Genomic DNA, 17,338 nt, shown 5'->3' with positions numbered 1-17,338 from the left:
AGGAATGTGTTAGGGGCCTGAGGCAGGTGTAAGAAAAAAGGGCAAAAAAGTTAAAGTTCAAATGTGCAGAGGCACTAACAGGGACCTGTACACTGGGAGCTCTGGCCTCACAGTGTGGCATGAAACTGATGGCATATGCAAAGCTGAGTAATATTGGGCTCTGTGTGTATATGAGGGCAAATCCTAGACCTTCCACAGGCCTTGAAACCAAAATTACTGTTTGCAAGGCATGTTTGCAGTTCCTCAATAGGCAGACATCCACAGCCATATGGTGTTAGTGTGGAGTGTCTTCAATATTCTCTATACACACACGGCCACCTATAAAGGGCTGAGCAGGACCTTCCAACCTCACTGAATATGCATGAGAGGATTTGTGTAATTGGTTCACTTGCAAGGCCCTCCTAACAGGGCTGTAAAAATAGCTCCGAAGGGTGAAATCATAAATGGAAACAGCACAGGCATTTATTTTGTTAAAATGCATGTTTTGCTTTAGCAGGAAGACATTGTTGTGGTAATAGTTCTGTGGAGTTTATGCAAATCACACACAATCATTTTCCTCCACAACGTGGCACTTGGATGAGTGAACTCCTTTATCAAAAGGGACAGTAGTTTACCACAAATGACAGGAGAAAGTGGGACAATTAGATAAAAAATGTACCTTAAATGCAGGGAGAGGAAGCCTCACATTTAACATATTACCATGCTGCAGAATTTGCATACTGCTCTAATTAACACATGCTTTCTGTGTCACTGCTGCTGTTTCAGTTCTTTTGTAAACAGTCAGCAAATTACCTTATTTATAGCCATAGTTCTTAAAAACATGCCATAGATCATTTGAAAGTCTCTGACTGATACTCTAAATTTGGAGTTTAAAGATCTATTTCCTCAGTGGTCAATGGCCTGATGCTTTAATCATCCTCGATTTCTTTGAAACAAGAGGAAAAGGCAATTGTAGAATTTATTATGCACGTCATGGCTGTGTCTTTGCCTGAGAAACCCTATTCTACACCTTGTTGCATTTCAATTTGTAATTTTAACTCTGTTTCTCAAAAATAGAATTTGAACCTGTTCTCAAAAAGAAACTTCTGCTAACTATATGCATAAGCTTGGGAAAAAAAGGACAGGTCCTGTGGTTGTACATATGAACGGGCAGGTTCAGGGAGGAAGCTCTGGCAGATCATGTTTAGTGTAAAGTAAAATTAATTTATCTCTTTACATACTCTGGTCACTTCTTTTTTAACACTTGCATGATGAGAATGACAGACATTATGTCAGAAGACAGGCAAAAATACAGAAGGCAACAGAGGCATAACACCATAGAGAACGAAGCCAGGCAAAGTATTATTACATAGCATTCATTATTCTATATTATACTACTTACTTCATTTGTTATTATTGCCATAACATTTCTTAACTTATTTATAGGCCCATTTTCCCTTTCACCCTTCATTGGGATGTCTCCCAGTGGCTGAGAAATGCAGGAAAGCAGCAAAAGCACCAGACATTGAACTACTTTCCTCCCACTCTCCTTTTTGGACAAAAATTCACTAGAATTCACTACAAATGAATTTTAGAAGAGACAAAGCAATATGGTCTGTTGACAGCAGTAATAAAAATCCTTTCCCTGTTAAAAACCTGCTAGGAAGTTGCAGGAATGTTGTGTTCCTGGCACATCACACTCTCTGTGGCAGAATAATAATTTCTTTCTTCTTATTTTTCAAAGACCACAGTGCAAACAGGCTGGATTGGTAGCACTCCCTGCTGGCTACTGGCATCAGTAGCCAGGATAGCCTGTCTCCTGCATCTCACAGCCCAGATTTAACTCCAAGGCCACTCCTAATGGCTTTTTACAATATCTCACACTTCTCTGCTGCTTTACTCGAGCTTGTCCAGGTGAGCTTGCCCTGCTTTCTCATCAGTCACTGGTTCTTTTCCTGTTCTTCCCCAGCAATTTGGCCACAGAGAAGCCACAAACTTGTCCTTGCCCTTTCTGGGTGACAGCCTGAGCTGAAACAGGACAGAGGAGCACAAGGCCCTGGTGCTTTCTGTAGGCAGACTAAGAAAAAGAGCTTTGGAAATCTTAGGAGGAGGCTTTAAAAATCACACCCCAGAGGCCAGACCTCTCATGCCAAGGAAGCACATGAGTCCTGCAGCCTTTCTTGAAAGGCTACTGCAGGTAGTGTTTTGCATTTGTGGGGCATGCTGTTAGCAAAGGTGTTTTCTAATTATTGTGAGCCAAAACTTGTAATTTAGACCCCAAAGGAGACCCCTATACTAGTAAATAACTGGGGAGGTGGATTGGCCACTCATAATCTCTCAGCTGGGATTGGAGTTAATCTAGGTTTTGGTCTGACCAATGCACTTAGCACAGATAATCCCTGTTGTTGTAAAGCTAAGTTTGGTATCTCCTATTAAACAGCTGGGAGCAGATGACTAAAGGGTTTTTAGGTCATTGAAAGCCTCTCCTGGAGACACCCATGACTTCTGGGCAAAACATTTAAACATATTTCCTACGGGACATTTTGCTTTGATGCAGAAGGAACAGCCCTGACCTTTCTGTGTTACCTGGATTGGCTCGGGGGCTACTTTCTGTAAAATGAAGCCCCAGCTTTTCATCACAGCCTGGCAGCACACACTGGTGGCCTCAGGAGCATCCCCAACCCCCAGCAGCATCAGCAGATGTGACCAGCATCAAAATGAAGCCCAAAGCCTTCAACCATGTTTCTAGGCTCTCCTCAGAAAACCCAAGTGGAGGAGATCATCTTTCAGAGCAGAAACACTTACCTATCATCTGAGCAATCGTCTTCTCATACTCTGAAACTATTTTCCTGTAAGAGGGGAGAAAAAAAAGGCAAATCATTTGGCAAACATCACAATTGCTAATGCTTTCTTAGAATAGAATGCTATTCAATAACTGAACTATAGTACCTTCCAGGAGATCCAGAACCCCCTCACACTTTTATATGCTTCTCATTACCCAAGGAACAAATTAAAAAAAAAGACAGTTTAAACATTGCACCTGATTTTTAATTCTCCATGTCAATTAATATAGGTAAGAGGAGGGAAAAGGAATTGCTTTGAAATAAATTCTGTTCTTTGAAACGTGGCCAAAGTACGCTACCAATCATTATTTCAATATAAACATAATCATATTGGTCTAATTCAAGAGTTGAAAGGAGTCTCAGTTTTCCATTACTTTCTCCCCTCTTCTCCATGTTTGTGTTTGCTTATTTTTCATGTAAATATTAAGTAAAGTTCTAACTGGTAGCAAGTAAACCTAATAGGAGCCTACTTGGCCCTCATCCAAAATACATCTCATCTTCCACTCTGCAAATGTGACTAAACAATCCACCAGCACTTCAGAGAACAACACCAAAATATTCAATTATGTAGCACAAAATCCGCCCTGTCCTGTTTACCAAATCTGTTTCTGAAACAGAGGTGGCAAAAATGTTGCTTTTCAGACTGTTTTATTTCATACACTCACGGTAGGCTTTGAATTTCCTTCTTGAAAAGAGGTTAGCCAAAATAAGCAGATTAAATGTGATTTAGAAAGATGATCCATCCCTTACGAGAGCCAAATAAAGCTAATGAAATGAGACTAGCTTGATCTGTGCTTAGATTTATGAGCCACCCAGGACTGCCTATGAAAAATGAAATTACCCCACACTTCATCTGAAGTGGAGATCCAAAGGAGCTCACTGGTACTGGGATGCATCTCTTTTGAAGTCTTAGATCTCTTTCACTTGCCCCAGTTCAGAGCAGGCTGCTGCAGTTGGTGAGGTTACAGAAAGGATGTGGGAAATCCTGAGACAGAAGTCAGCCAGGAATAAAGCAGAAACCTGTGGAGCTCCCCACAAATGAGTGCAGTAACTCCAGGACTGCCTGTCTCAAATCCGAACCAGAGAGCCTAGAAATCCTTGGAGGCCACTTGCCCCAAAGGCCAGTAGCCTGTTGCTTGCCCTGGTCCTGCAGAGCTCTCAGCAGAGCAGGGGCTTTACAGCTGCCCACCCCCTGACCTCGCCCAGCCTTCAGGCAGAAAAACACAACCACTGGGATCTTCTCAGATGCTGCTTCCCCTGCTGTCAGTCCTGCTGGTTTAATTGGCTTTTTCAGAAATGACATTTTGGAGAGCAAAGATAGCCACAAGGATTTTCCCCTAAAAGGAAGGGATTGGTTTCATGTCCAAAGAAGATTACCTCCAAAGCCTGCTGTAAGCAATAAGGATTTTAAAGCCATGTCACCAGGCACTTTTAGGTAGTTCTATCATGCTAGAAAAATGAGGCCCAGGACTCAGGGAAAGGAACATGACATGAAACATGGTTACAACACTACAGCACTTTCCAGCCTGGGCTGCACCACAGAAGTTGGCAGCAAAGTGAAATAACATGATCTATTTCTTATTTTTACCAACTTAGACTGGTTCAAGTAGGTACCTCACTCTCTGCATTAGCCAACCTTATGACTCAGGTGGCATCTCTTAACTTGAAGTGGATCCTGCAGTGAGACATTGATTTTAATAATATTCAATTTGGAAAGCAAGGTAGTCAAATGGAGTCTTGTCCCAGATTCACATCAAGGGCCTCATTCAGTCAAGCAGACTCAATAATGGGCATTATGGCTGGAGAACCATAGGATGCTGGCCACAGCATCCCTCTCTGTGATGACACATCTTAACCTGAGCTTGTGATGCTGCATAGACTTCACTTCTGGTATTTTAGAGATTCAGGCTATTTAGTGACTCCCTGCGATTTCATAAACTCATAAATTCCAAAATCCAGGATCTCTGAGGTCATCTGCTTGACTTCCCCTACTGAGGCATCATCAATTCGACCTCAAAATAACTGAACTGAAATATTTCTTGCCTGCCTCTGGTTGTACCCTTGGGTTATGGTACCACCCACCCTGGTTTAGCTCCTCCATAGTTCTTACATTATTACAACTTCTCATCTTGAGTGCTGTTCTCTGGAGTGGAATTTCCTCCAGTCTGATGTTTTTATGGAGACTTAACTGAACTCAGGATATTCCAGGTAGAGAAGGTAGGACTTGGGTAAAGGAGCCTTGTTTTTCCTTTTATGGAAAGGGATATTTTTGTGCTTGCAATTCCAGATAATCCCTTCACTCCTTGTTTATCATTATGTCATATCTAATTGCTGCATCTCTAATTTACCACATGTGGGCTGTTCCAGCATTTAATCTTCCAGGAGAAATCTTCCTTTGTGCACACATGCATAGTTTATCATTTTGTGACAATATTAGTCAGATTTGCTTCCCCCCATGTGTTCTAGGGAAGCACCTGGGTGAAATTTGGCTTAAATACTGCATGGGGGTTTTTTCAAATCAGATTTTCTTGAGGGTGTAGACACACTAACAAATAACTGTGAGGAAGATGAAGGAGCAGATCCACAGTGTGCCAGCTGCTCTGTGTTACCCTCTACTTGCCTTCCCTGAAGGAATAAGCAAGCTCTGTCTGTGCGTGTTGGCACCCAAGCAGCTTCTAGAGAACAGAGGAAGTGCTGCACCTGAGTGTGGGCTGAAAGCTGAGACATTCCTGACATAATTCCTAATACTGTTCATTCCTTCTTTTGCTTCCTCAGTTTGACTGTTTGCAGCAGCTCCTTTCCCTTTGACATCATGATGCGCTTGAGGGCTATGCCAAGGATTTTCCTTTCCCTAGCAGAGCACAGGGGAGGTGAGGGAACTCAGCTGGGTGCTGGGAGATGCTTTTCTGAAAGAAACCCAGCTTGTGCCCTTGCCTTTTGCAGATGCTTTTCTTCACGTGTTTTAGCTCCAAGCCCTGTGCTGCTGCTGTTCCAGTCTGCCACATGCAGTTCCTGGCACCCGTGCTAGTGTTTGCCAACTTCTGCACCACTGCTCCCTCTTACTCCCTAGGTACAGGTTCCCTGGGTATAAGCAGGAATAGCATATGCAGGTCATCGCTTGGTACAGCTCACTGGCTTTAGCTTTAAACCACCAAGACACTCATTTTGGGAAGAAGCTGGTGTCAGAACAGAAGGGATTCTGAAGAAAACTCATTCTCAGAAGTGACTGCAGAAATTATTCAAAAGCAGGATGCTGACATAATCTGACAGTTTCCTTTTACTTTTTAATTAAGGAGGGGGATGGCTTTTCTGTTTGTTTGAAGGTAGAAAACAACAAGCTTTAAAGGCTCCATGAAATATTTTTACAGATCCTCTTTTGAAAACGGTGAACTTTCTCAGACTCAGACTGATGAGCAGGTCAAGCTTGTGGGGATGTTGCTTTTATGGGATTACCACTGTAGAAAAAAAGAAAGGCTGAAACTTTCAACTGACTCAACAAAAAGTAACAGTGGTTGTTGAGCCACACTGCTCACCTCAGCCATTACAGTGGTTTTGTTGCCACCCTTGCAAGTGGTAGGACCTGGGCTTGGAAGGAAGGTCGAACCCGTTCTGTTCCAGTATACAGATATTTAATGTAACAGAGGCAGGTTTGAGAGGAGAAATAGAATAGATAAAACTAGAATAAAGTGAAAAGCTCAGGGACCTTCTTTCAGCATCAAGTTTAGTGTGTGCAGTAATTAAAAAATCAGCTCAGTTCAAAGAAAAGGGTGCAGAATCTCCTTGCAAGTCAACAGGCCAGAGTAGTTCCTTTGCAAGAAATGTTTTTCTACTGGCAACTGGGTTTTTGTTTTCTATTGTCAAAGAAACTTTTTACAATATTGTTCTGGAGGAGTCTGCACTATTCTGACCTATCTGCAAACCTTGCTCTTCTTTTCTCTTAGCAAAACTGTTTGTGGAGAGTGAATTTTAAATGAGTATGTGCAAACCTCTGCCAGCTCTGCAGGCAATTCACCTGAGAATTACAGCAAGAACTGGAGGAAATTCTTCCCTTACGTTAACCTAATCAAGACCTCTCTCGTCTCAGCATTTTGAAGATGTAAATGAGATTAACAACATAGAAGTTTTCAATGAATACCCTAAACAGAGGTGCCCACCCTGCAGAGCAAAGACAAAGCATCAATTTAGGATCAATCCAAAGCCTGCAGTTAAAAGTAACAAAATAATTCAGTTAACCAAAACAGTTGTACAACCATGGCACTTTGCAGAGTATTCACAGGCTGAAATGAGACTCTCTGTCAGTGTAACTAGTGACAAGTTGATTACCCACCTCATTTCCATTACTTCCCTTCTGCTTTCTTCATATTTCTCTTTCCACTCAGATACTTCTCTTTCCTTGGCAACAATCTGAAACATGAAAAAAAAAAGCAAAACATAAAAAAAACCAACCAACCAAATTATTAAAATCAAGTGCTTCACTAATGAGGAAATTAAATAACTGTACAATATTTGGTTTCATATCAAATCTTAATTAGCAGAGTTTTCAAGTGTATAATGGGTTCAAAGGGTGTTTTTTTTTCTTTTTGAGATTGGTGCAACATTTTTTGAAAGTCACTTAGGAAAGTAGATGCAATGTTCTTGTTTCATGTTTAGTTCCTGGTATAATAAGGACACTTCTTAAGAAACACTGTATTACACCACAACATGTCTGGTGCCAAACCTGGAATATTTCTGTGTACGGGTCTGTAATGTGGTCCCCTGGTTTGTGGTCCCTAGAACCTCTGAGGTGGTTCTACTACTTCTGCACAGGTATTTAGGGCCGGCTGCCCACAACATTTTATGCTTAAAGGGCTTTGTTGCTTTGTGCTCCTTTCATTCACACAACCTATTGTCTAGCTTGGAATTCTCTAACACTGGATTCTATCCACTTTTTAATTGTTATTATTAGCCAGACTAATATGTAGCTTTGTAAAATACATGATTTTATTCCCCTTCCTGGTATCTTAGAAGTTTTATATAATCATACAGCGATGCAAAGATGCACAGAATAAACCTGAAGTTGCAAACAATAAAGATTCCTTTTCATACAGTCCCAGCTTTTCTATCCAAAAAGTTAAACTTCTAGCACAGCACCTTTTGCTTTGGCAGCCTCTGGGGTGGCTTTAGCACGGCTGTTTTAAGACTAGAACAAGGCTTTCAAAGGTGAGCCATTTGGGAGAAAACAGGAAAGAAGGAAACCACAAGGGGCACATGTTTCCCTTCCCAAGTTCTGAAGAAAATTACCTCAGCTCGGGCGAGTCGCAGCGCAGAGTCCAAGTCTTGCTGGGGGTAGAGGAGCCCCGTGGTGCCTTCTGCATCCGAGGCGCCCATCCGGGAGTACAGTGCACTTTTAGAGATGGGAACATCTGCTGGGATAGCAGCATCTCTCTGTGTGTTTGTTTTTTCAAATACAAAGAAATGAAGCATTAAATACGTGTTTAGCTAGTAAGTTTTCTGGGTGCAGTGCTGAGCAGCAGGGTCCTGAGCTAGGGCTAGAATCCCCTGCGCTGCTATGACAAGGAACTTTGGATTTAGCAATCATAAAAGAAACATCTAAGGTCCATAGGAAGCATCAAGAAAGGCCTGTTGCTCTTACAGAGAGAAAACCAAGACTGCACCTTGCCACAAATATTTTAGGCTCCCGTGTTAGGAAATTTACCCCTTTCTGATGCAGAAATTTCACCCAAACATCCACAAGAAATGCATGTCAGCAGAGGGAATTAGAATGGGAGGCAGAGAGTTGTTCAGGGGAACTTTGCTTCCATCAAAATAGATCAAGAAACTAGAAGCAAGAGGACAGCTCGCTTGCTTAAGTCAGACCTGCCAATATACTGTGTTTATCATAAAAGGTACTTCATCAAAACTGGGAACATCAAATAGACTCATGGAATAAGAGAAGACAGAGGTGATGTTGCTGCCCCACTGGTATTTAGCATGCCATTAGTAAGTTTTGCAGCTGCCAGTGCCTGGGATTAACTTGGGAGGAGAGCAGCATGTAAAACAAGTTCAACAGAGAGGCAGGGGACACCGAGATGCAGTATCTTGCAAACAACACTCTAGGTACAAGCAACCCAATTTACAGTGCATTAGAAACAAGGAGATTATAAAAAATGGTTAGGAAGATGCAACACAAAAAAACCCAACACATTTTTAGGCACCATCCACAAGCTCCTCTGCAGCAGATGCACTGCCACAGCTTTATGTCCCCCTGCTCCCCACCCACACTTTGCATCTTGCCATCAACCAACCAACACTTTGTCCTGGTTTGAGCCAGGACAGAGACAATTTTCTTTCTAGCTGTTTTACTTTAGTCTTTAGGCTTTATCTGCAATAATTAAGAGTAGTCATCAAGACTTTTAAAAGTATCTTTCACTCACAAAAGGGGGGAAAAAAGCTTTTGTTGTAAAAGAAGTTTGGGGTTTTAATTTGTTTTTGTTCTTTTTTTAATAGAATAGCAGTCACATTCTATTGCTTGAAGCACAGGAATGTGAAAATGAGTAGATAATGTTTGAATGTTTAGTCCTTCTCTCCACAGCATGCACACACCTCATTAATTTCAACACCACACACTCATGTTTCAACACAGTTAAAACAAATTTTGTCAGATGCTATTCCATAAATCATTCATTTGCTCACAGTTCTTCCTGCATAGCCTACAATAACAGAAAGGATCCAAAGCCACTGTTAATTTTGTTGCAGTGACTGTTATTTGATGCCTCCAAATATTCCCAGCCTGAGAAAATAATATAACCTGCCCAGCAGGATGATGGCATCACTCAAAATAACTGTCAATGCTTGAAGTTCAACACATAACTGCTGAGAAAGTGAGCAGCTCATTGGGGTAATAATAGGTGTAGGGATTTGTAACTCACTGAATCTTGCACAGAAAGATTAGAGTCTGCAGGGGAATTACTACTAAATGTAGGTCACTGCAATCTTAGTGTAAATATTTGAGAGCCCACTGGTTCTTCCCTTCCCAGCATCTTTTACAGAAACCAGATATCTGCCCAGAAAGGGAATAAATACACATTGATTAACCAGAGGCAGTTATCAGACTTCAAGGAGGTCAAGGTGAAAGAAAAGAAAAAAAAAAAGACACTGCAATGGAAATGAAGACTAGTTTTTATCACACTGTTTAGAGGAATATGTATTTAGCCCTGCTAAAAATGAGCTTGCCCTTTACAAGCACTCAAGTACTGTTTGGGTGGATCTCAAATAACCTACTCTTGTAACTAATTGATGTGTGTGCAGGCCAGGTCGATGGAGGCAAAACAAGACCTATTTGTGCTTGCAAATATATGGAAAAACAAGTAAAATCCAAGCAGAACTTCTCTGCTTATAAAGTTTTACTAGAAAAAAAATGGCATCCCTGTTGAAAGGAATCATTCCTCCTTCCCTACCATGAGAGCCCCCAGTGTGTGATGCATTAATCCCGTTTGTCCTGATGCTTTTCCTTTCAGTTTCTCTCCTTTCCTCAGCTCTTATTTGAACACCCAACTCTACATCACCTCAGCAGCCCTTGGGTGGCAGACACAAACCTCACTGGCTTTCTGTGCTCACTGCACCTATAAAAAATTGGCCACAGAACATCCTAATGAAGGCTGTTTAATAAAGAATTGTTAATTCATCTCAACACCGGAAGACAGGAATCTTGGGCAATGAAAAACCAAACAACCAGTCAGGCTGTTGTTGAAATCTGTGACAAGAAGTTTGGGAGTACCCAAAGAACTTTTTCCTCTATCTGAAAACTACAACCTGCACGACTTTATTCTCAGTCCTAGTACTGGCAGAAAATGCTTGTATTATTTTAGGTGACATAACTCACCGTAACACATGCTCGTGTCTTTATTTAGCTTCTTAGTCTTGTTACCCATCCTGTAATGGTTTAGTAAATGTGAAATGTAATTACACATCATTAGTGAAAGAACTGTGGCCAGCCAACCAGAAGGGAATTCTGCCAGTTGGGATCTGAATTTAAGTCACTGCAGTTGCCTGGTGGACCCTACTACACTTAATCCAGGCCACCAGTCACTGTAGGTCACAAGGGGTGTCATCAGAGGCTAATTTAACCTTAGCACCTCCCACTGAAATAGTGAAGTTATTCAAGGACAAAAAGTCCTTCCCAGAATTCAGCTGAAAATATTTCCCTTGACTGCACCAACGTGGGGCTTTGTGCATGTCAAAACACAATCCAGTCTCTGTCAGAGACTCTCTCCTCATCTCTACTGACTGTTTTTCTATCTTTGTCATACAGATTATGGTATTTTCTAAGAATTCACATGAAATCCACTCCCTAAGCTCTAGGCAGTTCTTGTTCTAGGTTGAAGAAAATGCTGTCATGATGTTTAAAAGCCTCTTTAAAATAGAACTCCACATAATCAAATATATACTATAACATTTTTGCAGCTCAGAATCTTCTTCAGGTAACCCACAAGAATTCATGAAGGCACAAACCTATTCTCTTCAGTCTAGAATGGCAGTATGGAAGATCCTGACTTGCTGGCTGGTAGCAAAAATGCAGATGCCTAACAGCAGGTTTTTGTGTTACCTGTGCAGAGCATCTCTTAAGTATTATTGTTTCATCTCAGGTGTTTCCTGACTGCTGCATGTAACAGCAAAGTGCTGGGGGGACAAGGAGGTTGAGAGAGAACAAGGAGGCAGAGAGGGTCCCACCTCACCCTCTTCAGACATCCACCATTCAGGGCAACAGAGCAAGGGGACACAGTCACACACAGGCTAGTACTCACACAGGAAAATGGAATTAATTTATTCACTCCTTTCATTAGAAGGTTAATCTTGGTTTCTAATGATAACAACAGCTTGTTTTTTCTTGATGAAATAAAGTATTACAATCACATACTTTAAAAAACCCATCAATCTGCAAGGAATGAATTTACTTTTCTAAGTATGTGTGCACCATGGAAAGAATTGGCTCATGGGCTATTTAAGGAAAGCAAAATAAATCCAGTAATTTTTATTTTTTTTTTCATAGTGCAGTTAATCTAAAAAGAAATTATTTTACTTCTATGATCTAGCTACTTTATGACTGATCTTTAAAGCACCAGGAAATTCTGCCCTATAACCAGCCCAAATGTTCTTATGGTGAAATGAACCTGAGATGGTCCAAGATTGGGCAAAAGAGTTCACACTGTCTTACTAATGGGCAGTATAAGAAGAGAAGGGTCAGCAGAGAAGGGCAGGTCAGGAGCACATTGTCCCAAACTGAATTAAAATGTCTCACTGCAGCAAGACACATCCATTCTCTCAGCATCCCATTCAGCTGATACCACCTCCCGGGAAAGCTACTGACATTTCTAGCTCGACTTTTTGGCTGAAAGCACCATGAAGGGCATCACAAACTGGCTGTGCAATTGGCTTCCTGCCAAACTCAGTGCATCAGAGCAAGCTTTGCCATCCTGTCCCAAGCACAGCGAGGACCACGTGCATCCCTAGAGCAGGGTTTAGCATCTCTCTGAGGTGGAACCAGCCAGAGCAATAAAAAGTAGCAATAAAAAAAAAAAAAAGAAAAAAAGAAAAAGAAAAGGTTTAGATCTTCATTAATGAAGACATATTATTGTAGGAGGCCTATTTTTCCTTGGGAGCTTTAAAGCCTTTCCAAAACTCCTGTAGTCCCTTTCTTCAGACTCTTGAAGGCAGGGTTGATGTAATTCCTCACTTCTAAAGTTTGAGGGTTAAGGTGTCTGATTTCAACCCAAAAATACCAACAAAAGCCAAAATGACCCAACAGTTAAAATCTATAACATCTTTATAAGAAGTAGGTTTGGTATTGTTTTGCCACCAAGCATTTTAGGGCAAATCTTGCTGTAGACAAATGAGAACAGCCACCTGGGTTGCAGAACCTGTCTCCTGGGAAAGGTGTGATCCCACTTCTTGCCTTCACACCTGCCTTTGGGTGCCCTGGCCACAGGGGCACTCTGTGAGTGGAGCAGGTGACAGCATTTCTGTGTGCAGCACTGCTTCCTGCGTGCTCTGGGGTGTCACAGGGAGGTGTGCTCAGCTCTGCGCTGCGCTGGGAGAGCCTGAGTCCCTTGTTAAAGGAAAAGCTTAGTCTGTGCACACTCACACACACATGGCAGGCACAAACTGGGTACCTGGGAGCAGAAAGAAGCCAGGGCAATCTGCCTGGCTAACTTCAGGGCTTCTATCCTCATTGCAGCAAACTCTAACTCCTCCTGTCAGGTGTGTGGTTGTGAGCAAGCCACAGAAAAGAAGGTGGTAAGAACACAGCGAAAGTGTTTTGACACATTCAAAAATGGATTTTTATCTTTCAATGTCTAATTCTGACAATTCCTGAGTGACAAACATATCCTGCATTCCTTTCATGACTAGAACAATTATACAAAACTCCAGTTCTCAGTTACTTCTGAGGGAGTTGTATAGAAAACTGTTATGAATGGGTAAGTATGAACAATCCTTTGGATAAAACAAATATTTTCTGAAACTAAAGCTTTTTTTCACGGACTTCCCACTTTAGTTTTCATTTTATGTTAATTTATACCAGCTGCCTCTCTTGATTCAACCTTTGCTTGTCTAAAATTTCACCATAAATATTCTAGAAAATACTTGCTGAGGCACAGAACTGGTCTGCAGCTCAATCTGCTCTTCCTGGAGGAGGCCATGCCAAATTCTGCATTAGGTAGATTACTAGAAAAACAAAGCCTAACTTTCAGTTCAGAAGAATTAGGGCCTAAATCTCTGAAAAATAATCTATGCATACAGACCTATTAAGGCCAGGGATCATGACAACTCCACAAGTCTTGTGTTCAAGCTTAAGAAAGATTTGCTTTATAAAGACTTCTGCAAAGTATATGCATCAATAGGATAGGCTAGATGAAAGTGTTGATGAAATTTAAGTTCATGACCATATGAATTAAAATATCTTTGTTCCTTAAGTTCCTGAAAGGCCTGAACAACTTTGTAAAAAATTATTTTGCTTCTTTCCCTCCTCCATTCCAACCTTCCTCCCATCTGTTTCAGATAAGGCAAAGCCTTCCTCTACCCATGTATTAAAAAAGCTTAAAGAAAACTGACATTTCTATTTCTGCTACAAACCTGAAGTTTCTGAGCAAATACTGGGGGGTTCTTTTCTGCTAAGTCAGGATCTAGATATTCAGGCTGATCACATATTGAGGTTTTCTTAGATATCCTATTGAGAAGAGCATCAGCAGAGACAAAGGAGTCTTCAGGAGAAGTCTGAAGGGTAAGGAGGATATAGAAAAAGCAAGAATTAGATTTTGCCCAAGTAGTTCAGGCCGAAAGCAACATAAAATTCATAGGTGTAACAGACAGACAAACATCAAGAACAATTCTTCCTAATTTGAAAGATGAGTAAATTTTCCAATACTAACATGAAGTAAGCAATATCAGGACCTCCAAAGCAACAGCTCCCAAACCATGGACCTAAGCCTAAACCATGGATCTAAGTCCTTATGCAGCTGAGGTTGGAAGCAAGGAAGGGCTCACCACTAAATCAAATACAACCCAGAGAAGCCACTGAAAAAGGAGTCTTAACTGGAATGGGAATGTGTTCTAATGATCAAAAAAAGTTAGTTTTACATTATCAGTATCAGATAACAATAGTACAGTTACCGGTTTCTATGAAATTGTGAAAGGACACCTGTTCATTGCCAATGAAATGTAATTTCCCAGTACATGCAACAGAAGAAATCATGTCTCTGTTTATATTAATCCCCTTATTTTATACATAAACTGTTTCTTCAAACATTGGGTTAAAGCTGTGTGAGAAAAGGCCTGGGTGAGGAAAAAAAGCACTTCAAAGAATCAAGTTGGAATAATATATAAGAACATATTAAGCTACAATAAAAATTAAGAATTTTTTTCTGAATTCCATCAGTTCCATCAACTTACCTCCCTCAAGTGGTCCTACCACTTGCTGCTACCAAGATCTTTTACTCTTTTACTCTACTTTTGAGATCCACTTTTGCTACCCCTTATATGACATGAGAAATTTCTGCTGGAAAATGATTCCCAAACTCTTATCACAAATGACTTACTATTTCAATAGCCTCTGGAGTTGTCCCTAGGGTCATGGGCTCGAGGTCCTTCTGCTTTGACTTGTCAGGTGACTGTAAATGTGCCTCTTGGCTGGCAGCTAGAACTCTGGAAGCTGGATGTTGTATTTTCATTCCAGAGGATTGCTGGGCTTCAGGGTCTTCATAACTTGACCTGGAAAAAGATTGTGTACATGCTTTCAGGTTGGAGCACAAGGCCCCTCTGGTAACAACTAAACAAGCCCTCTTTATTGCTTTAATCTGTGTGTATATATATGTAAACACACGTATTTTGCCTCAACTTCTTATCATTGTATCTCATAGCACTTTGCAATATCCTTTCAAAACCAGTTCCACCAGAAATGTTATGCACATTCCTTAAATACGTCTCACTTGTCTTTTCACCTCTTTCTCATTGTGACCTGCACCTCTTCCAACAAACAACTTTTATTAACAAGAACAGATGTCTTTACGAAGCAACATTTTTGGAAGTAAATACAACCCCCACATCCTGTTCTATGAACGAGATTTCTTGTTCAGAAAATGTATCTAGGAAAGGCCAAATGAAAAGTGGCAATTAGGAGATTTCTAGATTGCCATGAAAATGACCTCATTATCTGAGAAAAAAACTGCAAGCAGGGAGCCACAGACATGTAACAAGTGAAACAAGTGGCTTCTGTGACTCCATTTAGTAAGAATATGAGAGACAAATGTATCCTTATTCCTTCCTATTATAAAACTTGTGTAGCTTTGCCCTCTATTCTCTATCATGTGTGTACACAGATGGGCATCTATTTTTAAACAAACAGCTTCGCAACACAGAGGCAGAGAGAGGAAGAACTGCCTGTATACGTGCCATGATGGCAACCCATTTCCCTGGCACCCTTTTCCACTGCTGAATTTGCTTGCGGAGACATACGTACCCTGAGCACGGAGTTGTGGAATCAGACAGTCTGATGGGAGGTGATTTGACAGGGCTCTCCTGCTGAGCATCAAACATTAGGTATAAAGATTGTTTCTTTGGGGTGTTGTCATCCTGCTGGCAACAGGAAAAGGAAGAATCATTAAGCAACTCAACTGCTCTCCCTTAAAAGCTCATTCAGGTCACTGAAGCTTTAAGTGACCTAACGACTTGATTGACAACTAATAATATAGGACTGTAATACAGCCCGTGCTAACTGATAGTGTTCCTTCCTTTAAGGAAGGAACCATTGAAGAACAAAATCTAAACTGTTCAGTCTTTGTAATGGCTCCTTTTCTCCCACTTTGGGGTTAATCAGGTTTCTGGTTCTCTCAAGCAACAGTCATCCCTTGACTGAAAGTGTTCATTATTCACTGTTCAATATTCAAGTGTTATACGTTCATTGAAGCTTCTGATCAGTTTAAGCACCTGACATGTACACTTGGTTTTTCCAACTAACTTCCCCTATGGATATAACCCCATTGGATCTAGTCAGGCAAAGTAAAACAAAACAACTGAGAAGGTACAATATGACATTCCATATTTCACAGTCATTTGGTTTGCTCTCCTGATTCCCTCCATCTTCTTAAAAGTTTTACACTCAGTTTCTTAAAAGAACAGCTGTTTCAACAGCTGGTGTAGACAGCTCTGTACTCTACACCACTGGAAATACTAATTTGTTTTTAATCTCCAGAAAGAACTACTATGATGCTAGCTTAAAACTACAATGATAAAATGGAACAAGCTCTACAGGACTAGGACAACAAGCACATGCAATTTACCCCAGTTATGCCAATTTAAAGAAACTGGTTTTGCAAATCTGCTGCAGGAACATTAAAATTAATGGCATGATCAGGACAGTGTGTTATGACAAGGGAATGCAAATTAATGGAAATGGAAGTGAAAACTTACAGGCACAGAGGAGCCTATTTTCTCCATATATTCTATTTCATATGAGTTGCCATATTCCAACTCTGCAACAGAAACAAAAAAGAGACATTATATGCATGCCATGAAATTACTTTTGCAGAAGTAAATGAGATCTCATTTACAAGGGCCACTCCAATACTGCTCAATACTTTTCTGTGAGGTATTAAAAATAGAATATGCAGAGAGAAGTGAAAGATGCACTGATTTGCACTGATTTTCTACAATGAACCTATGATACATTTCAAGCAAATTAATTTGCCTGGAAAATTTCAGCTTTATCAATTTGCTGAATATTCTTCCCCAGGGGCCAGAATATTATGAAAGTTTCAGAGTGCTTTCAGAGCAGAGAGAACTTTCCTCCAGCATGTCATCTAATCACAAAACCCACATTTTTCAGGAACAGACAATGCTGATACCAGTTTCCTTTGCTGTACACAGAAAGATTTTAAAAGCTGTTGAGAAATGAAGTTATTTCTATTTCTTAATGCTTATCATACAGTTCTTAATTAAGAAGGACAATAGTGTGGCTACTTAAGATAAAAGGATACATAAAATAC

The 17,338-nt window shown here is 40.7% G+C and overlaps 1 protein-coding gene across 1 annotated transcript in view; it reads right to left on the bottom strand.

The window, feature by feature from the left end:
- Positions 1–17,338, bottom strand: part of TACC2 (transforming, acidic coiled-coil containing protein 2) — a 42,002-nt gene that overhangs the window by 6,353 nt on the left and 18,311 nt on the right. The window contains exons 5-10 of the mRNA XM_010003976.1: positions 16,764–16,825; positions 15,814–15,929; positions 14,894–15,065; positions 8,103–8,246; positions 7,150–7,226; positions 2,785–2,828 (exon numbers count right to left, since the gene is read on the bottom strand). Coding sequence (XP_010002278.1) covers positions 2,785–2,828; positions 7,150–7,226; positions 8,103–8,246; positions 14,894–15,065; positions 15,814–15,929; positions 16,764–16,825 — 615 coding nt within the window. The remainder of the gene's footprint in view (positions 1–2,784; positions 2,829–7,149; positions 7,227–8,102; positions 8,247–14,893; positions 15,066–15,813; positions 15,930–16,763; positions 16,826–17,338) is intronic.

The sequence above is a fragment of the Chaetura pelagica genome, unplaced genomic scaffold, assembly GCF_000747805.2.
Source record: "Chaetura pelagica isolate M959 unplaced genomic scaffold, ChaPel_1.0 scaffold248, whole genome shotgun sequence".
Taxonomy (NCBI): domain Eukaryota; kingdom Metazoa; phylum Chordata; class Aves; order Apodiformes; family Apodidae; genus Chaetura; species Chaetura pelagica.
Note: the sequence above shows the minus strand (reverse complement) of the source record. Positions and strands in the feature narration are given on the sequence as shown.